This window comes from Apis laboriosa, unplaced genomic scaffold, assembly GCF_014066325.1.
Source record: "Apis laboriosa isolate Shangri-la unplaced genomic scaffold, ASM1406632v1 scaffold645_cov152, whole genome shotgun sequence".
Lineage (NCBI taxonomy): Eukaryota > Metazoa > Arthropoda > Insecta > Hymenoptera > Apidae > Apis > Apis laboriosa.
The window spans coordinates 266,204-282,606 of record NW_025223999.1 but is presented as its reverse complement, the minus strand read 5'-3'; the positions used below and the strand labels follow the sequence as shown (position 1 = coordinate 282,606).

Genomic DNA, 16,403 nt, shown 5'->3' with positions numbered 1-16,403 from the left:
ATGAAAATTATTAATTTACTATATATATAATATAATATAATTTAATAATATATATAACATGTATTTATAATATATTATTATATGATACATATAATATGTATTATATAGTATATTACTATATATTATTACTATATATTATTATATTATGTTTATTATTTATGTTATATATTTAACTTAATATTTAATTAATTATATTTAACTTATATTATAAATATGATATAGAAAAAATGATTTTTTTGATAATACATAATTTCTATTTTATATAATATATATAATATATAATATATATAATGTATATAATATATAATATATATTTATATATGTAATTGAAATGCTTATGACAAATTCAAAAGTAAAATATAAATATTTAAGCTTTTATCACAACTATCACATATATGTATTATACAGTTTTTTTCTAATATACTTAATAAAGAATATATTTAAAAAAGAGAAAAAGTTTACACATATTTTTAAGAAAATATATGTAAATGTTATGTATAAAATAGATTATATTACACAAAATAATGTTTAATTTTCTTAAATCATATACTTTCTAAATTTTCCATTAACGACATTAAGAACGTATTTCCATTTATTAGTTTTGTAGTGCAGACAACAAATTCTACATTCACTGAAAATAGAATCAATTTTGATTAAAATATATTGTATAAATAAATGAAAAGTTAATTATAAAATTTTAATAACATAATAAAATATTAATATTACTTACAATCCTCTTGTTGAGATAAAAATCTTAAAGCAGAAATTTCTGCAAATGTACATCCTCCAATAAAAAAAACCATTACTAATTTCGGTGGTTCTGAATTAGAATCTTCACTAGTAATAGAATTTCCTAAAAAATAAATTACAATAAATTATTTATATAATTGAAAATATCTTGATAAACACAAATTTATACATATTTCTTACTTCTTGCGGATGATGGTATATGACTATATGGTACACTACTAATAGTAGGACCAGGTAATAATCCCATTACATCATTTAAACCTTGCCAACCATTGGGTTGTACAAGTTGTTCTGCTAATCGAACACTTAATGGTGCATATATAGAATGAACATAACTAATATCTTTTGGTGCAATTTCACTTTCATCTTCAACAGTAAGTCTTAATGCTTTTCGTAATACTGTATATTTGCGTGTAGATTGTTGTTGTTTTAGTAATCCAGCTTTTTCTAAATTTAATATAGTTGGTAAATTTTGATATCCATATGTTTGTATTATTTCTCTTTTATAATAGTCTAATAACTTTGGTTTAAGTCCAGAATTCGTTAAAGATTGTATACAAAGTAGTCGTAAAACTTTTAAAAGTGGTTGTTGTTGTACTATCATATCTTCTATATAAGTATTTGGTTTATCTGTATCTATACAATTTAATAACTCTTGTTCAATTTGTAATGATTCTAAAAAGCTACTGGAATCTGTAACTTCTTTTATCATTTCTGCTATTGTTGTATCTAAGAAAGAAATAAAAATGTATTTATGAAATTAGTGATATTTATTATTGTAATAATAATATTAATATTATTATATAAAAGAACATTACGTTTTGCTAATGATTGCTTAGTAGCTAACATATGTGGTAAACGTGCTACAAATTGTTTAATTTCTTGTACACTTTTATCTCCATGTCTTTCATCAAATTGTAATGAAATAACTTTAGCTTTTTTACTTAAAACAGGTCCTACTCCATTAAAATTTTTATCTCTATAATTTAAAAAATTATATAATAATATAATAAAATATATAATAAAATAAATGATATTAAAATTTAAAAATATAAATAGAATTACCTGATTTCTCCAAATAATTCTTCTCCAGAATTAAGTATAATTTGTTCTTTTTCATTAAGTGTCATTGTTGTTGGAGAATCTTGAGAATCATGAAATTTTCTTGCTGGTAGCTGTACAGTATCTAAAATTATAATATTTTAATAAACTGATATAAAAATCAAAATAAAATTATTTTTAAAAAATTGTTATTATTATTACTTAAATCATTATTTAAATTATTATAAAATATACTAAAATTTAAAAAACTCAACTATATTTTATCCCAAAAATTTCATCTATTAATCCTTCATATGTTAATTGTGTAACTAAAGGTGAAAGCAAATCTACAGAACGATCTAATAACAACAAATGTTCTATAGTAAATGATTGAACAGATGTTTTATTATCCTCTTCTTCTCTATTTAATCTTTCTAATAATTCCCAAACTTTATTAGCAGCAGGTCCTTTGCCAGTAACTTTAGGAATTTTTCCATATAATTTTTGTAAACTATGAATAGCTTGTGCAACTTGATATAAACAAGTGGGATCATTTTCTAAATGAAACTCCTTAAATGATCCACTTAATTCCATGGAAAGAAGATCATTATCAAAAGGAAATAAATCACATTTAAATTCTTCTATTAATGTAAAACTGCCAAAAACACCTCGATTTTGAAGTTTCTTTTGACAAAGAAGACTTTTTCTTGGTACAAAGAATAAATGAAATTCTTTGCGTGGCCTTTTTCCTTCTTCACTAGAAATTAATTATTACATAAATTTTATAATAATATTTTATTAATTATTTATATAATTAGAAATTATATATAATCTTTTTCAATTTATACCCATGAACATTTTCAGCAATTAAATCCATAAGACCTAATTGCGGTCTTGTTATAAATATTATATTAACAATATTTGATGGTATTGTTAAACATCCACCACATAAAGGATACATTTTGACAACATCATGTTCTTCAAGCAAACTATATTTTGCAACAAGACCAATTGGTCCTGCAAGAGATTGATCCCATATAATTGCCTATTAAAATATTATTAGAAATGTTTTTAGTATATTATATATTTGTTTACAACATAAAAAAAATACATAAAATAATTAAGTAAGAAATACTATAATTATATTATATTTTAAATTATATTTTAAATTAAATTATAAATAAATTTTTATTATATAATATAATATATTTTATAAATTCATTAATTACAGCAACAATATATATAATAAAGGTTATTATTAATACCTTTGTACCATCACACTTTTCAAGTAAGCAAAGTAATTGTTTTCTTGCTTGTTTCTGTATTATTCCTACATTTAGACGTCCAGTTGATAAATGAGTTGATGACATATTTTTATAATTTACATATAATTATATATTAAACATACACTACTTTTTGTCACTTTGATATCTCAAATTAATAATTTAATTTCGACATGATTTGTCAATATTTATTCATATTTTATTGTGAATGATATTTAATTATCAGTATTACCAATATTATTTTAAAATTAAATACAAATATTTTATATATAAAAATAATATGAATAAATTTTATATATAGATTGTCGAATATTTTATTATTTACATTTATATTTGAGGAACTTTATTAATTTATATTATTTATAAATTATTAAATATTTTATTTTATTATTATTTTTTTAAGAAAAGCTCGAAATACAAACTGTACTAGTTCTTTTTACTTTTATAGTATGAAAGTACTTATATATAAATGTTTAAATTTCATTATTTTCTCGCGCGAAAGGACGTATGATTGTCGTGTGGTTATGATAGATTGATAATGGATAAAAGAAAATTAAAATTTAAAAGTTTACATAAAAATTTAATAAGTAGTCAAGTATCTTCAACAAGTGATATATATGAAACCAGATCTTTAATTGAACAGTTACCAAAAAATAATAGTACATTATTAGCTGGAAAAGTTTTTTCAACACAAAGTAAGTTCATATAATATTTTAAAATTAAAAAAATTATTAAATTAAATATTTATAGGTGAAAACAAATCATCAAATGACGATATATTTTTACATGAAATACATAAGAAAAAAATAAATGAAAAATCACGTAAACGAAAATCGTCAAATTATGATACATTAAAGTATGATAGTGACGATGATTTAGGTTTTCCTTTGGCAGAATCTACAATTTTAAAGAAAAAGCGAGATGATTGTAACACTATACGAAATGAATATGAAACTAACAAACATACAAATTTACCAAATGTTTCAATCATGTTGGAAAAAAATGTTAATACAAATTCTAATATAAATTGTAAATTTATTGAATTTTTGTATGAATCAGGCATCAAATTAAATTCAGATGCTCCACATATACTTCGTAAGAATTAATTAAATATTTATACTTTAAATTTTATTCATAATCAATATTTTTTATATCAATTTTAAAATATATTTAATTAATATAACATTATTATAGATAAAGATGTCATAATAGTTCAAAAAAAAATGAAAGAATTACTTAATTCAAAAAAGTATAAAAAAATTGAATTAATTACTCTAATGGAAAAATATTTTGAAAATGAACAAAATTTTAAAAATGCTTTAATTGATATGGAATTATTTATTGATGGTGAAATATCAAATATCTTATATAGTTCATCTCTTATAAAAATTTTGTTACAAGTTTCAGAATTACATCCAGAAATATATAACAGTCTTTTATCAAAACTTAATGAAGCTGTCCTTATAGCGTATGTATATGTATATTTTATAATAATATATTATAGTATAGTATTTTATAATAATCTGATAGTTTTTAAAATTTTTAATCAAATTTATAATTCTTATAAATATATTTTTATAATTCTTTTAATTATATTTTAGAGATTCTAATGAATCAGTATCTTGGGCTCTTCCATTATTACAACAGTTTCGTTTTCTAGATGTTGTAACTAATTCTAATGATTTTATTAACAACATAGAACAACTTTTAGAATCATGTCCTTCATGGTTTCAAAGTGAACTTATTATGTTCTTACCTGATATTATAATTGATAAGCAACATCAAGCTATTGCTGAAATTTTAAATAGGATTTTGGAAGAGAATTCTGAATTAATAAGTTTAATATTGAATTGTATGACTAATTTAAATCTTGGAAAAGAATATTTAAATGAATATAAGGAAAAAACACTAAATTTATTAAAAACAAATATTAAAGTAAATACAATATCAGCTATTATAAAGTATGTTTTATTGCTTTATTGTTATATAATTAACATTAAGTTAAAGAGTATATTCTAAAAATACAATTTCTATCTTTCTTTTATAATATTAATGATTTTTATAGATTTGTTTTAGAAGATTATACAAATTTAGAAATTTTTGAAAAAACATTAAAAATATTACGTGATACTGATATACAACCACTTATTGGAGAAAAAATTGAAGAATGTTACCAAAGTCAATTAGATATTATTAATACATTAAAAATGAATATGCTTCTTTCAAAAAATATAGTAAATACAACTGTAATAGTTATAAAGAATATTATTAAAGATCCAAAACCATTGGATATTATTCTTCTTCTTCTTATATATTTAATGGCAGAAACAAAAAGAAAAACTGTTGAAACTATATTTAAACAACATATACGATCTGGATTTTACAGAACAAGTTTATTAAATTTGTTATATAATAATTATAAACAAGTTTGTATTACATAAAAAATATAAAGATATAGTTTTTGATTAAAATTCAAAGAATTTAAATATTTTTTTATAAAAAATATTTTTTTATAGATTGTACAAGAGTTACAACCAATTGCATTACAAATATCAAGCAATTTGTTAAAGACAGATGAACGTGTATATGTTGACTTTTCTATTGACTGGTTGCGTTTACAATTTAAATGTCATAAAGAAAATGTGTTTAAACAACGAGAGATATTAGAAAAAATTATATTTCTTATGGGAGATAATGATCAAACAATTAAAAATACTTTAACATTTCTTTGCAAAATGGTTGCAAAAGAAGAAGATAGAGAGTTTTTAACACCACATTGCAATCATCTTCGTATTTTACTTGAAAAAATGGATAATTTGAATTTAAAAGAAGTTGGTACATTAAATGATTTATTGCAACATTTATGTACAAACTCTAATTCTATAACTGATTCCTTACGTGATGACTTATTTATTCTGCTGCAAAAACAATTATCTAATTTCAAACCACTGTATGTATTAATAATACAGAAAGAAAACTCGGATTTTCTTTAAAGTTTTTATCTAAAAATTAATGAATAATTTATTAAAATTTTATTTTGATAATAAATTTAAAATTGTTAATTTTATTTGTTTTTTTAAAATATATATATTAATTTTTATTATTATTATTTTTATTATTTTTATTACTTGATATTATTTACTATCAGATATATATCTTAATACTATTTTTTGTTTTTTGATATGTTAAGATATTTTTGATACATATATTACACAAATATAATTTTTTAATATCAATTTTATTTTTGAATAATTATATTTCAGCACAAAATCTAAAGGTGTTTTAGGGGCAGTAATGGCAATAAAACATTTAATGCAAAAGACAGAATCTGATGGAGCTTATAATTTATTTAGTAAGGACAATGAAGTATTTATATAATATATGTTTTTTGATCATTATAAAAATTATAAAAAACATTATTATTTATATAATATTTATATATATTAATAAATTAAATATTAAATATATTAATTTCTTCTTATTTTTATAGAAACAGTATTAAATAATGTAAAAAATTGTTCAAGATCCCAAGCTCTATTTTATGATCAATTGACGTGTATTATTTTACAAACACAAAATATTAATGAAAAATTTATAAAAAGACTTATAGATCATATTGAAGAGGAATTTATTAATAAAAATATGATTGATAAAACAAATTACAGGTATAAAATATATACAATCAACAACAAATTTATACAAAAAATATACAATACAAATTATATAAAATATATAAAATATATATATATATATATATATAAAATTCAAGACTTATATTATATCTATGATATGTTATATCTAGAGGAGATTTAGTACCTAAATTTGGATTAAATAAATCAGAAGATGAACCACAAAAATGTGTTTTAACTTTTGAAGATAAAAAATATGGAGCAATTGTACCAATTTCTTTTAAACTTCTTAGAACTTGTTATATCAGACTTAATGAAAATGAAGATTTGAATGCCATAGATTCTCTCTTAGGATGTGCAATATTAATGCCAGAAGATCTTGAAATAACAGAAAATTTCGTAATAGATTTAGTAATATGTTGTATCAATTGGTAAATTAAAAATCAAATAAGTAAATAGAAATAAAACATTAATTTTAAATATATAAATTATACAAATTATTTTAGGTTTCGTGAAGTAATCAATGGTTTTGTTACACAAAAAGATTCTTTGTTACAAAAACAAGTATTACAACGATTAGATAATTTAATAGTCTTACAAAGTGAATTGAATACATTATTTTCTTTGTGTGACATAAAATATCAACCACCTCCATGTTATTTTTACCAATTTCCATTACCACCATTTATAAGAATAGATAAAAAAATTGGCAAAAAAGGGAAAAAAGGAAAAAAAAAAGTTAAAGAAAAATGTCTTAGCCTTAATATTAAAGATTGGGAATTAGGTTCTCTGATATGTTCTAAAAATCCAATTTATTTTAGAAAGTTCGATGCAACGGTATTTGATTATATTTATTTTATAAAATATATATTTGATATTTATTTATTTTAAAATAATAAAAAATTAAATATTGAATTAATATTTTTAATATTATTGAAAAATAATTATATATAATTAAATTATATATAATAATAATGTATAATATATTATAAATATATTACTTTTTATGTTTAAATTCTTTTATATTTATTTTTATGATTGCTTCTATGATTTTTGTAGATAGTATATTTGTTAGATTTAAAAATGGAAATGGATACATCACAATCTGTTGAACACAATATATCTGTAAAACAAGTATGTTTTATTGTTCAAGAACTCCTTGGAATCTTTGAGCATGATGCTAATGAAAAATTTATAAAGGATTTAATTGAATTATTACCAAAAATTTGTACAAAACTACGAGATATTGTGGACATTTTGAGAGAACAGAATGATTATCAAAGCAAAGAAGCTGTTCGATTATTATTATGTCTTCTAACAAAAATTTTTAATTGGAAAGGATTTGAAAGTGTTACTTATAACATATTATTACGAGGTATATTATTATATTTATATATATTTATATATATATATATATATATATATATTTATATATATATATTATATTTATATATATTTATATTTATTATATATTTATATATATTAGTCATATTATAATTCATAATATATTTTAATAATTTAGATATTTCTATTTAGATGGTTTACGAATTTTAGCAAGTCAAGTTGATGAAAATAATATTACATTAAAGTCTTGCAAAGAACTTGTTACAGAATCTTGTAAATATTTCGAATCTTTATGTGATATTATTACACAAATATCATTATCAATTTCACTAATTAATATGTGTCAATCATTAATGAAACATTCTGAATCTTATACTAATCAAAATAAAGAAAAATATGGTCAGTAACATTTATTCAACTTATAATTTATTAAATATTTTTTATTTTAATAATATATTAGACTATAATAGTATATTTAATGTATATTAAAATGAAAATAAATATCAATGATTCTTAAAATCCTCAAATGAATCTTCTTTTAGCAAAAATGGCATTTGGTTTTTTATGTCTTCAGTGGCCAGAAGACAATCATACTAGTATTCAATATAAATCAGCTGTAATTGAATTATTAAATAATTGGATTAATAATGAACCACTCCCATTACAAACAGTTACTACAATTTTGGATTGGTTACCAAACGAAATTTCAAAGTTGGAAAAAGCTCAAAATAATTTAAATAGAATACCCTCAATAACAAGAAGTAATTTTCATTTTTTATTTAAAAAAATGTTTGATGGATTAATTAATGGTATAAAAATAGCATTGCCAATGACTGAAAGGTATATAATTTTTTATTTACAATTACTTATAAATAAAAATTATTTTATATAAAATAAAAGTCTTAATAATTAATTAATTTTATTTTATTAGAGATCCTAAAAGAATAGAAATATGGTATGAAGTTGCAGAAAACGTGCAAAAATTAGTTCAAATATGTAAAACATTAACAACTAAAAATAATATATTGATATTTTTAAAAAATATGCCTATTTTGCTAAAGTTTTTTTTAAATCTTGGAATGCCAATTTTAGAACATAATTTAAAATACCAAACAGAAGATGTAACTAAAATATTGAAAATGATGCAAGGTATAAATTTTAATTTTTTTATTAAATATTGATAATAATAAAATGGAAATATATAGTATAAATTATACATAGAATTTGTATTTTAGGAGGTACACGATATTTACACACAATTTGTTGTGATAGTGCAGAAAAGAAAGATCTTACATTAACAAAATATATTCCTGTAGCAAAATCTATATTAGAAAGATTAATTTACAGTGTAAAAGGAATGTTAGTTCTTAATAATAGTCCAGCTGCATTTTGGATGGGTAATCTTGTTAATAAAAACTTAGAAGGTCAAGAAATATTTTCTCAGGTTTGTTAATGAATTTTTAAAATTATTTTTTAAAAATATAAATATAAATTTTATGTGTATTTAATGTATATTTCATATTTTTAGAATTTATCATCTGAAGAAAGTTCTGTACCAAATTCCAACATAATTGATGATGCAACTAATATATCATCAGATATATTAGAAAGTGATTCTAATAATGATTTTCCTGATGAAGATAATGTACCATAATTTTTTTCTTTATAAAATAATATAAAAAAAAAATTTTACTAAATATATGAATTTTATAAAATAATATTTTTAAACATATATTTTAAACTTTTTATGAAAAATTTATATTTTTTTATACAACTCTAAAGATTTATACACATATTATATTAAATATAATAATATAATTAAATAAATACTTGTGTATAAATACTATTTAAATTTATTTTTATCATTACTATCAATTTTCACATTAATCTGTTATTAAATATTTGTCGTTTCCATGTTAAATCTGGCATAAGTGTTTCTTCAATAAATGTTATATCATTATTTCCATTAACCAACAATATAGAATGAGTTCTTGTACAATATCCCCAATCAGTTGACACAAAAATTGAACTATATTCTTTATATTTAGTAGGATAAGATTTTTGCAATTCTGCATCTGGTAAATATCTGTAAATATGTAGTAAATGATATATTAATAAAAATTTTGTAATTTTACTTAATAATTATAATTATTTAACAAATTATACAAACCTTTTTTTTGATTTCATAAATGTCAAAAGTTCTTCAATAAGTACTGTCTGTTTTGATACCTTAACATTTTTAATAATATTTTTGAAAATTTCTTTTCCTGCTTCAACTTTTTTGTATAAGATATCAAGACCATTACTAAAACCTAGGATATTATCTTCTACTGAAGTGGGTCCTTTTGAAGTTTGAGAATTACTAAGATATTTAACATCAGCATTTCTAAATATTTAAATAATATTAAAAATTTAAATAAATTTAAATAATATTAAAAAATTTCATACTATATATATAATGAATTTTAATTATAGATTTTTTTTTAGTTCATTTACATACTGTAAATTTAATAAAACCAAAAGAAAGGGATTATATTGAACTTCTTTATTTTCCTTATGTAATTGGTCTAAATATGATGTTGTAGAATGTTTTGATATAATAAAATTAGATACTAAAAATCCTCGTCCTTGCTTTGGTATATTTGTTGAACTTTTCTCTGAACTAGATAAATTTAAAACAACACCAGCTTTTCCTGTTAATGATACTCCTAACCAAGTTCCACCTTCTTTTCCAGATTCCATATCAATACCTAATAAAATATAAATTAAAATAAATTTATATTTAAGATTTATTACTTATTAACATATAATAATATATAACAATATGATATTAAAAAAAAAGAATTTATTATAAATTTATTATATCAATAAAAGATTATAAATTAATTTTAAAGGTAGTTTTTAACTTACCTCCTAAACATACTGGATGATTTTTCCAATAATGAGCTGGTAATGCTGCACGTTTAAGATATTCATCACGATTTGCAACCAAAATCAATCGATATGATTCAGAATTAGCATTAGGATTACGGTAAATAAATAAAATACACATTGTTGTAGTAAATTGCTTCAATGTTTCACAATATCTATTTATATCTTTTGTTTTATACCACTTTTATATGCTGTATATTATACGTTATTGATAAGATTGTTATGTGTATTTTTTAATCATAAATTAAGATAATAATCTATAATATTATAAATCTTTTTCATTGATAATTAAAGATAAGTTAAGCTATTCTAAACATCTGATACATTATATGATAAATAGGAATCAAAATTATATATATTTTTTCACTATTAATATATAATTTTATAAAATAAACAAAAAAATTAATAGATTTTTTAACTGTAATTATATTTATATTTATATTTATATTATTATTATTATATATATTATATAATGTGTATATATAGTAAAGTAATATATAATAATATTACATTTTATTATTTGATAATGTTTTGTATTTTTGAAATTATTTTTTAAAATTAATAATATATAAAATATATAATAAATGTGTACTACATATATATATTTAAAATTATGTTTTATATATATAGGAATTTACGTATTTATAAAAATGATGTAACAAAAATTCAGACATTACGTATATATATGTAAATATGCACGAAGTTATTGTGCTTATCTCTTTTTTGTCATGTCAATATTTATATATGATTTTATAAGAAATCTTAATTATTGATATATTGCTTATTTGTTACATTATCATGGTCTTCTATTATTATATTTATTATATATTTATTCTATTATTATATTTTAAATATTTAATTATATTTAAATAAAAATAATTAATATATCACTATTAAAATCTCTAGATTATAATTAATACATTACAATAAATTAATTAAATATTTATATGTGTTGATATATAAATATCAACACATGTAATGTTATCATAATACAAAAATAAATAAATTTACATACGAAAATATTTTAACGATCAATTTTGCATAATAATTAAGAAAAACTATTTATTTAACTCTTTGAATAATGTATTTCTTATAAATTATAAAATATATAAACTATTTAAAAATTATATTTTTAAAAATAAATTTTTTTGACAGTAAAAAAAATTACATATTTTATTTTGTAATATAATTTTTATTATAACAGTACTTTAAAGAGAAGTACAAGAGAATTTATATTATATTATATATATAATTTTGTATTTATTATAAATTAGGGTTTTTTTAAATATTTATTATTTATTCGTTGTTAAATATTTTTCATCAAATTTTAATTAATTCTCAGTTAATATATTTTAGTTCAAGATAAAAAATAATATACATATTCATATTTATTGTTTTGCATTTTTTCCTATTTGACATTTTATTCTATTCAAAGCATTAATATTTAAAATTTCTTGTATTTTATATGCACATAAGATAATATAATATAATAATATAAATAACATATAATTTTATTAAAAATTTATTAAATAAATATTAAATATTTATAATTTTATTAATAATTTTTAATAGATGCATTTATTTTTATAACATTGACAAGTTCAATTATTTTATTAATTATTTCATATAATATAGAAATAATATAATATTTATAATATAATCAAATTTTTTAAATAAATTTATATTTCTTAATATTTGTACACTAGAATTCACATTTAATTCAATGTTAATCAAAATTTAATTCATATTTATATTCATATAAATTGATTATTTTAAAAATATAATAAAAGAAAAAATTTTTGTGTACATATTATTATATTTGTGCATACTGTAAAATAAAAATATCATTATATATCATATTAAATAAAATCTTACAAATAAACTTATTAGAGATATAATAAATTTATAAATAAAAAGATTTTTATTATATTAGAGATCAAAAGACTTTTTTTATAATACTGAGTTTTAGACTATTAGTTTATATTAATAAATAATAATTAGAAAGATATAATACATATGAAATACTATCAAAATAAATATTTTTAAATAAAATAATAAGCAATATAAAATATTTATTAAAAACTTTCTTGGAACATAGCAAGATAGCAATATAGCAAAATCTCATGAATGAAAATTATATCATGAAATTTATATCTCATAAAATTATACAGTCTTTTATCTAGAAAAAATTCATAATAAGTAAAATATGTAAAGTATGTAAAGTATAATATAATAAAAAAAAAGAAGAAAATTTTTCAATTTCTTAATTTGAAATAATTCAATTTTAAAAAATTTGAAAATTTGTATATAATTATATATATTACATAAATTTTATTTCATTTTATAAAATATATTTATAGATCAAAATTATTTCTACCTAAAACTTAAGTTAATATTACAAAAACAAGTTTTAATAAAATAGTATAATGTAGTTTTAAAAGTACATTTTTCTTATTTATAATTTATAATTTACAACATCAAAATACCCAAAGATTTTTTAACATTAGATGTTTCTGGTAATGAAAGAGCCCATTTTCTTAGACCTGTTAATAAAACTGAACTTGTGACTACAATGGCTCCTCCAACTGAATAAGGATTTGGTATTTCATTAAAAAATAAAACTTGCCAAAAAAAAGCAAAAACTATGTCTGCTGATCTTGCTATTGCAACTGGTCCTGCTTGTTCCATTTGTAAAGCTAATGTTAATAGTATTTGACCACCAAAACTAAAAAGAGCAAGTGCAACAACTAGAAGTCTGTCAGTTCCACACCGAGGTAAGCATAATGCACCTATAGCCCAGGATATAACTATTGTCTGAATCAAGGCAAATGATCCAAAATTTGTCATAATTACTGAGAAATGGAGGCCTTTTAAAGCTCGCAATAAAATATATGCATTTGCACCAAAAAGAGTTGCTGAAAAAGCTGCTATTGCTCCCCATAAATCTGCATGTTGTGTTTTTATATGTCCATCTGAAAGTGATTCAATAGTATGTCCAAAGATAAGGGGTGGACGTGTTATTAAGATTACGCCAATCAATGTCAAACAAACTGTAATAACATTGAATAATCCACAAGGTTCTTTTAAAAATATTCTTGCAAATATAGCTACAAATACAGGAACAGAAAATACTACAACAGATGCATCAGCTAATGGCATATGCCGAAATGCATAGAAACTTAACATGAGACCAGTAGTCCCCACAAAACTTCTTAATATTAGCATTAATCTACGACCCTTTGGAAATGGATGTTCTCCTTTATATATTACAATTGGTATTGCTGGTAGTAATACACCCATAAATCGAAATGCTGCTAATTCCATTGGATTTACTTCGACTAAACCCTTCACAATAACACTGCATAATGAAAAAAATAATGATGATAATGTTGCTAAGATTAAACCAAGATAAGGGCAAGATTTACACATTAAAATGGAAAATCTTTTTTGTTGTATTATTGTATTACTTTCAGTATCACCATCAAGTAAATGATGTAATTCAACATGTTCTGACATGTCTGAAAGAAAAAATAAATTTCAAATACTTAAATTTTTTAAAAAATAAAAAGAGGACAAATATGTTAGCTAATAAATTTATATAAAACAAACATATAGTTATAGGGGGGTAGAAACTACAAGAATAAAATATTACTAAAGGAAAATTTACTATTAAGAAATTAAAAAATATGATATTAAATAAATTTGTTTATTAATAATTAAATAATAATAATAATAATAAAATAAAAACGAATAAATAATGTATTGATAAATTTAAGTGAATTTGAAATTTATAAATAATTTATTTTTCAAATATATCTGTAATGTTAATTAATAATAACATATAGTTGATTTTATTATCAAATATTACAACTCACCTGCAACAGATTTAATAAATGATTAATTACAACATATAGAAATACCAGTAAAATTATATAATAAATAATTAGTGTAATACATTTATAAATTATTTGGAAGACTAATTTATTTTAAAAATTCTCATAACACATTTTTGTTTATTGTTAATCATAATATCCATCACATTTTTCAATTTCTATTTTAATTGAAAAATCACGTTGTTACTTGCATGAAGTAAGCAACTCATATCTATATTTCACTATCAATGAAAAGAACGTATTTAATTTAGATTACATATATCCTTTGAATAAATACTATTTTTAAAATGTTTCTGTAAAATTTAAAAAGTTTAGTTTTAAATAAATAAGAGCTATTCTAAACAATTAATAATAAAAGTTAATGCATATTTTAATAGTATAAATTCACTTTTAATGCACATCAAGTTACTAAATTAAGAAATTTCTTAATAATTAATTAATTAATAAATATTGTTATTTTTATTAATTTTATTATTATTAATTTTTCTATTTTTTATATTTAAATATAAATATATTTCAATACATTCAAATATTAAAAACTTTAAATTAAAAAATATTTATTAAAATAACAATACATTTAAAATAATATTAATAATAAATAAAAACAAAACATTTTATATTAAATATTATCTTAAATAATACAATATGTAAAATATAAATATATTATATAAACTTAAATATTAAAATCTTTTATCATAATTTAGAAAAGAAATAAAAAAGGAAAAAGATTTTTATAATAAATATATACATTTCTTAAATAATATAATCTATAAATTAGTATTAAAAAAATAGTAATTTAAAGCTAAAAAAAAGATATTGAGAATAAGTATAATGAAAGTTAAAATATTTAAATTAAAATATAAATTTTCATTTGAATTTCGCGGAAAATTAAAGATGGGTGGAGTCGATTTATTAATCTTCTATCTTTATAAGATATGTGTGTGTGTGTGTGTATATATCTGATAGAGATGGATTAGATTTTATCATTTTTTATTATTACATTATTATTTTTTAAAATAAAATTATAATAATATAATATTAAATTACAAAAATATAAGAAATATATTCATGAAAATATATATAATATGTATGTTTAAATTACATATTTAATTTTCTTCATTTTATCGTATAAAATTTATTTATTATTTATACATTGATAATTTATTTACTTTTATTCATTATAATTAAACAAGTATATAAAATTTCAGATATTAGAAATATTTAATATATGTTGTATAATATTATTTCTATTATATATATTTCTACATATGCATGCTTGCACAAACTATTAGACATATATATTGCAGATTTTAAATAAGTTTTGAAATATTTATATTTATATTTTTTATAAAATGTGCATTAAATTTATAAACATTTCATATTTTAAATATTCAATTTTGTTTATTATTAAATTAATATAAAATTATTATTATTATTATTATACATTTATATATATTAAGTTCATTAACAGTATTTATTTGCTTAAATTAATTTATTCAAAAATTCCAATTTGTATATTTTAAATTAAATTT

General features: G+C 19.1%; 4 protein-coding genes across 6 annotated transcripts; 1 reads left to right on the top strand and 3 right to left on the bottom strand.

Annotated features, from left to right (window-relative positions):
• Positions 1 to 494: 494 nt before the first annotated feature.
• Positions 495 to 3,239, bottom strand: LOC122718465 (vacuolar protein sorting-associated protein 33A). Of its 2 annotated transcripts, none has more exons than XM_043943511.1 (8): positions 3,057 to 3,239; positions 2,640 to 2,836; positions 2,067 to 2,548; positions 1,816 to 1,936; positions 1,569 to 1,729; positions 931 to 1,479; positions 731 to 853; positions 495 to 631 (listed from the first exon to the last, which is right to left on the bottom strand). In XM_043943511.1, the coding sequence occupies exons 1-8, from the start codon at positions 3,159 to 3,161 to the stop codon at positions 543 to 545; spliced, it is 1,827 nt and encodes a 608-aa protein (XP_043799446.1). In that variant the 5' UTR covers positions 3,162 to 3,239; the 3' UTR covers positions 495 to 542. The 2 variants fall into 2 exon arrangements, with proteins under 2 accessions (XP_043799446.1, XP_043799447.1); XM_043943512.1 differs by having other exon boundaries at positions 2,640 to 2,808; positions 3,057 to 3,195.
• A 373-nt stretch (positions 3,240 to 3,612) lies between these two features.
• On the top strand, positions 3,613 to 9,822 carry LOC122718453 (Fanconi anemia group D2 protein). Its single transcript, XM_043943494.1, has 16 exons — positions 3,613 to 3,769; positions 3,825 to 4,169; positions 4,269 to 4,542; positions 4,676 to 5,035; positions 5,140 to 5,500; positions 5,591 to 6,024; positions 6,338 to 6,426; positions 6,565 to 6,739; positions 6,877 to 7,134; positions 7,210 to 7,540; positions 7,763 to 8,078; positions 8,240 to 8,446; positions 8,590 to 8,887; positions 8,979 to 9,196; positions 9,283 to 9,491; positions 9,576 to 9,822. Exons 1-16 carry the CDS (start codon positions 3,613 to 3,615, stop codon positions 9,699 to 9,701), a joined length of 4,158 nt encoding a protein of 1,385 aa, XP_043799429.1. The 3' UTR covers positions 9,702 to 9,822.
• Positions 9,823 to 9,884: 62 nt separating this feature from the next.
• LOC122718454 (transport and Golgi organization protein 2) lies at positions 9,885 to 11,280 on the bottom strand. Its single transcript, XM_043943495.1, has 4 exons — positions 10,958 to 11,280; positions 10,548 to 10,797; positions 10,218 to 10,433; positions 9,885 to 10,133 (listed from the first exon to the last, which is right to left on the bottom strand). Exons 1-4 carry the CDS (start codon positions 11,097 to 11,099, stop codon positions 9,926 to 9,928), a joined length of 816 nt encoding a protein of 271 aa, XP_043799430.1. The 5' UTR covers positions 11,100 to 11,280; the 3' UTR covers positions 9,885 to 9,925.
• Positions 11,281 to 13,374: 2,094 nt separating this feature from the next.
• On the bottom strand, positions 13,375 to 14,978 carry LOC122718469 (solute carrier family 35 member G1). Of its 2 annotated transcripts, none has more exons than XM_043943531.1 (2): positions 14,934 to 14,978; positions 13,375 to 14,496 (listed from the first exon to the last, which is right to left on the bottom strand). In XM_043943531.1, exon 2 carries the CDS (start codon positions 14,492 to 14,494, stop codon positions 13,448 to 13,450), a length of 1,047 nt encoding a protein of 348 aa, XP_043799466.1. In that variant the 5' UTR covers positions 14,495 to 14,496; positions 14,934 to 14,978; the 3' UTR covers positions 13,375 to 13,447. The 2 variants fall into 2 exon arrangements, with proteins under 2 accessions (XP_043799466.1, XP_043799465.1); XM_043943530.1 differs by lacking the exon at positions 14,934 to 14,978 and adding an exon at positions 14,854 to 14,921.
• Between the last annotated feature and the right edge of the window lie 1,425 nt (positions 14,979 to 16,403).